General features: G+C 29.6%; 1 protein-coding gene across 1 annotated transcript; it reads right to left on the bottom strand.

The window, feature by feature from the left end:
• Positions 1 to 2070: 2070 nt before the first annotated feature.
• Positions 2071 to 3109, bottom strand: LOC113000477 (uncharacterized). The gene is made up of 2 exons (XM_026127211.2): positions 2888 to 3109; positions 2071 to 2580 (listed from the first exon to the last, which is right to left on the bottom strand). The coding sequence occupies exons 1-2, from the start codon at positions 2958 to 2960 to the stop codon at positions 2462 to 2464; spliced, it is 192 nt and encodes a 63-aa protein (XP_025982996.1). The 5' UTR covers positions 2961 to 3109; the 3' UTR covers positions 2071 to 2461.
• Between the last annotated feature and the right edge of the window lie 2756 nt (positions 3110 to 5865).

Here is a 5865-nt window from a genome sequence, read left to right as displayed (position 1 = left end):
TTGTCCACGTACATATATAATTAAGTTGCATGAAAGCATATATAAGAAACTTTAAAATTTAAATAACATTTATACCTGATTGATGCAACGCTGGTAATCTCGTCATCTCTCTCTAGAATTGCAGTAAAAAAATCTCTTGCAGTCCAGGCGAGGGAAGTTGACCTGACCAAGATATATATAATCACACCACACATGATAAAAAAAGAAAAAGAAAAACTATCCACCATAGCACATTAGATTTTCAGATGCATTATTAGAATCCCATAACTTTCATAGTTGTGAATGTCAAAAGAAGAAAAATCATTTAAAATATAATTTTTCCATGCATTGTTATCCTTATTGTGATGCCTTGTACAGCGTTTAAAACTCCCCTCAAAGGGGTGGTTTTCTATTCTTCATTCTTCACATCAGGAACCAACCGTGAGTGGAAGCATCCCTTCTTCATTCTCTTTAATTAAGAACACAATGGAGTATCATATAAACTCAAGCCTTGCATTTATTTCTTTATCTTACACTACTGCAGATATTTAACAACGGTTGATAACGATGTTTAATGATGGTTTCAAAATCGTCTTTATAGTAAACGCTGTTAAAAATTTATGATGATTCTAAAATAACCGTTGTAAAAAAGTTAAATTTTTTAAGACAGTTCCAGATAAAAATCATCTTAGTATTTTCTAAGATAGTCCAGACAAAAATAATTTTAAAAGTCCATTTTCTAATAAGTTTCTAAGATAGTCTAGATAAGAACCATCTTAAAAAATTAACTTTTTAAGTCGGTCCAGACAAGAATCGGTTAAAAAAATTCATTTTCTAAGAATTTTCTAAGACGATCCAGATAAAAACCGTCTAAGAATGACTTCTTTCTAAGACGTGTCTTAAGTTTGACTATAATAATTTTAAATGAGGTAAAAACACAAGAAACAGCAAATACTACTAATCATTGAAACATACAGTAATTAGCAAGAAGCAAGAATCTAAATTTACATCGTACATAATCCAAGTCATAGACAATGAGAAGGTTTCTTATAAAGCAAAAGTAGAACATAAAAAGGACCTAATATTTTCATTCCACAACAATAATAAAAATTAAAATCCTAAATGTTCCTCAATCTATTACCATATCACTTGGAGAAAACAGAATCATCTACTTTGATGCATTCACTTTCATTAATTCTTTTCATTTTGAATATAATGTATGTGTACGTTATGTTATTAGCTTAATCCAAGCTACTTTCACAAAACATCATATTTGACCATATTCAGAAAACATTGTAGAAAGGAAGGTAGATGAGTTAAAATTCAAAAGCAACTTTAATAACAACAAATCTTTCGGCAACTCAGGGGTGATGGTTTGGGCCGGCATATTGAACCTAACATATTAATACAATAACATAATTCAATTTTATACTCCAACTTAAAAAGCAAAAGAGATCCCAAAAATTATATCCAATAATCAGGTTACTATCACTACATCCAGCTAAGCTATGCAAAAATGAGATCCGAAAAATTATATCCAATAATCATGCACAAGAAGAATAAGAATCTCAACCAGATATGCAATAGGAAGCACTTCTCATATTTGTGTTTAGTTTCACAAAAAACAACATTGGAATTATGTAGAAGTTAATGGTGGACTATTTGTAATTTGCACGGGTGTCCAAAAATAGATTATTGATATATGGATAAAAAAAAGGGCCAAACAGATTCTGGATATATAGATAAAAAAAGTATAGAAAAATAAAAAAGAAATATATATTTCTAGTAGTGTATAAATGACTAAAACGATATCATATATATTTTGTCGTACTATATAATTGTTTTATTTTGAGATTATACTTCGGTTTCGTTTTCTCATATGATACGTATCCACCTCTGCTTCTTAATTTTGTCTATATTTTTCTTATATTTTAATTATTTAAATAATTTCATGATGATAACTTAAACGAATATATTAGATTTAGGGTTTAATTAAACCATAACACAATTTTATTTAACTCTTTTAAACAAAATCTCAAGTTCAAATCTTGTAAATAAAAAAATATAATCAAAAAAAGAGAAGGTGACTACTCTAAGTTCTCAAAGACACTACAATTTAATCACAGCTCTTAGCTTTTATCAGTGAAGTCTCACCAATTTAATAACTCGGCATTGTGGGATATCACATTTACAACTGCGAAAATAATCACAACTCTTGCCTGTTTTCACTGAAGTACAACACCAATTTAATTACAATTATGAAAAAAAAAAAAAGGCGACGAGCAATTTACAACTCGTTCGGCCACGTAAAGGTCCGAAACCACTTTCAAATAAGAATCTATAGAAAATTAGAAATACATGTAGAAAAGCAGGAGAAAATCGAGCATATTCAAAATGTTGTACATTTATATTATGTACTTGAAATGAAACTACATCAATATTTTTCTCTCTGTACTTGCTGTAAGGTAAATTAGATTCATAATCATTTTGATGGCAAAGAAGCAGGGGCAGCGCCTGACTCAACCAATATTGACCAGAGGACATGCACATCTTCGCAAGGGCAAGACTTCACATCCTTATAGAGAATGTATATTCCTCTCCCTATTTAGTAAAACAAACAAAGGTATCATCGATCATTTTGTATTAAAATAAAGATTAATGATATGAATATATGAAACTATGTTCTGTTTATGAATCTATAATGTAAACATTAACAAATTCCATGTATGACAGAAGCTGGTAAATTAAAAGAGAACAAAAGAGGATACAAAATGTCAATTGCATAATTAAAGATGGAATCTAACTCATTTGGTTTTGAAGGGTCTCTGAGTTACTATAAATCCTAGTACTTCTCTTTGATTCTATGAATAAAAAAGTGTCTAGAATTGAAGCTCAAATGCATTCTTACGCTTTTTGTGGCTTGAATGAAGGCGATCCCAGAGCTTCTTCAAAGGGCAGAGAAGGGATTGAAACCATCCCATTCGGTGATGTGTGCTACTACTTTTGGTCTTGGGTCATAGTAGGTGAAAGATTGGAAGAAAATGAGACCAGTTTTAACAAGGGGGTTGCTTGCAGCATAGTGACTTGAGTAGTACTGCTTCTCATTTAATTTACCAAATTCCTTTTCAGTGCAATCATGCAAGAAAAACATGCCCAGTCGGTGCTATGTCTTTGTCACACATTTTTCTCTCTCGTGGGAGAAGCAAAACCCATGTGTGTATAAGCTATGAAGTTACCCTTTCTCTGGGTATTCACGCTTTCAAACTATCCTACTCTTACCTAAACTTACATGTGAAGCCAAATGTTCTTGACAATTTTATTATACCCTCTTGGTTTCTACGCATTTGGTGGGTTTTCTTCAATTGGTAACTATATTCTTCTGGATGATGATGTTGTACACAAGAAAAAACATAACTTTGGTTGCCCAAGGGGAAATTAAATTAAGCCTCCAAATCCATGCGTTCAAAGCCACACAGAACACTTGATATGTAGTCTTGATCCTTATCCTCTATATATGCGTGCGTATGAGATCAAACAGAATAATTACTAATTAATTAGTTATAATTTTGAGTTACAGACAAGAAAAACAAAATTGAGCAATTTCAAAGTTAATCAAATGCAGCAAAGATACACATACTTTGGCGTCTCAATGAAGGTTTACACAAATCCACTAAGTTCTATATGTATCATAGCCCAATGTGTATCTTAGTAGACTAGTAGTATATAATATTGAGAAGCTAACAGAATGCAGATTTCAACAAAAAATAAAATGCAATTAACGTGTCAAACTTAATCTACAATGTGAAGGAAGGGTTCTAAACAATAAGACATGGTTTCTACTTTATGCTAACCCCTCCATAATTTTTAATTCTTTTTTTAAAATTAATTTGAAGGAAAAGATGGGAATCTTAGAATTAATTATTTTTTAGGCAACCAAAAAGATTTTGTGTAATTATTTGACGAATTAAATAAATCATTGGAAACATCGTATGGTGTGAAATCAAAAGATATATATAATGAAAAAATATGTAGTGTCGTTGGGGTGTTATATTAGCTAGTGTGGTTGTGATGTTATATTGTTAGGTGTCTGACTTTGGTAAAATATGAAGGTGCTACAAGACCAGCAATTTGATAGGGAAGTACCATCTAAAAAAAGATAGCAGTTTTCCAACATGCACATTAGCCCATTATTTTATCAAATGAAGATTTAATTGAATACACGGTGAAATTTGAATTACTTTTATTTGTTTCATAAATTAACTATGTGTACTGGACGCTACATATTATTCAATAGATAAAAGAAAATAAAAAAAATGGACAAATGAGGCTCACTAATAATAAAATTCATGTAGGAGTCACTTTGATTAATTTTTAATAAAATTCATTTAAGATTTAATAAATTACGTAAATTTCATTATTTATTTAATGGGTCTCAATAATAAGAATCATGTAGCAAAAAGTGTGTTAAATAATATACTGTTAACATTTTTTGAAGTTATTATATTTTATGATGCATTACTAAAATAATAATTTAAATTACTTTTCTGTCTTATGTACCAAGTGCATATGAAGAAGTTAAAAATAAAAAGGTTTAATATTAAAAAGAACGTATATATTATATCATAAACATAAAAATCATTTAATATTTTTAAAGTAATTGAAAGGCATTTAAATATCCCTCTTCTAAAAAAAAAGATGTATTAAACTTCCCCTATCTTATTTACTCGAAGCATATGAAAAAATAGTATTTTTTTTGTTATACAAGAAAACAAATGATAATGTAATATGGTACAAATAGCATGTTACATGTATACTTTCTTTTTCAATAACATCGTTTAAATAATCACATTTTGAATTAGGGATGATAAAAATATTTAAGATAGATCTGCCAAGGAAACAGTTTCATTATATTTTTTTTTTATCTTTTTTCATTTTTTGACTTTTATTTTTGTCAGATTTTTTTACTTTGCGGATTGTGTTTCATAAATTTAAGTATGAATGTCTCATCTGTATATACCTCCTACAACTGAGGTTTTGATCACACACTGTGCACAAGTCTTTTTCCAGGATTGTCTCGTTTGTTTTACTCACATTCAAGTATGTTTTGGGAATATTTCCTCTCAACATGTGACATATATGTTCTCAGAATCTTCCAAGAGTTTATTGTCTACAGAACTAGAAACTTTGATATGCAACTTTTAACATAATCTGAACATCAATACTCATCTGCCAAATATATATTGTCACGTTTTTATGAAATGTTGTATCAATGAAGAGTCTTTGAAGACAGGATTATCTGATGTCTTAAGGTTTCAATACTTTGTTTATTGAAGGATAAAGGATGTTAGCGGAATGAAACAATTTTTTAGCAATTTCACTTTTCGGCTTTATAGATTTATACAAAATATAAGGCTGCTTCTAGAGTGTATATAATGGATGCAGCCAGCATGCACAAACCCAGTTGAGGCATATGCACTAGATCGCATACACTGCATACGCAGAAAGACATTATGAATATCTTATCAATGGGTCACGAGCACACTATTACATGAGTGAAATTGACATCACATTTTAACTCAAAATCTATCTAAAGAAATCAAGTTTGTGAATCTTCTTTGTGTTATTCAACTTCCTCATTCTTATTTAATGTAAAACTTCATCTTCACATTTGAACTTCAACATCAACTAATTAGAAATTATATTTTGTAGGTTTTAAAGGAAGTTACTATCAAAGTTAATAAATTTATCATATATTTATATATGAGAAATATAATACCTTACTTCATAATATTATTTAGAAATCAAAAGCATACATCCTCTAATCATTCTTACTAAGTTATATCCCACAAGTCTCTTAAAAGCAAAATATCAAATACAAGGCAACAG

This window comes from Glycine max, chromosome 19 (genome assembly GCF_000004515.6).
Source record: "Glycine max cultivar Williams 82 chromosome 19, Glycine_max_v4.0, whole genome shotgun sequence".
NCBI classification, from domain to species: Eukaryota; Viridiplantae; Streptophyta; class Magnoliopsida; order Fabales; family Fabaceae; genus Glycine; species Glycine max.
The sequence above is the reverse complement of the archived record's forward strand: the minus strand, read 5'-3'. Positions and strand labels throughout refer to the sequence as shown.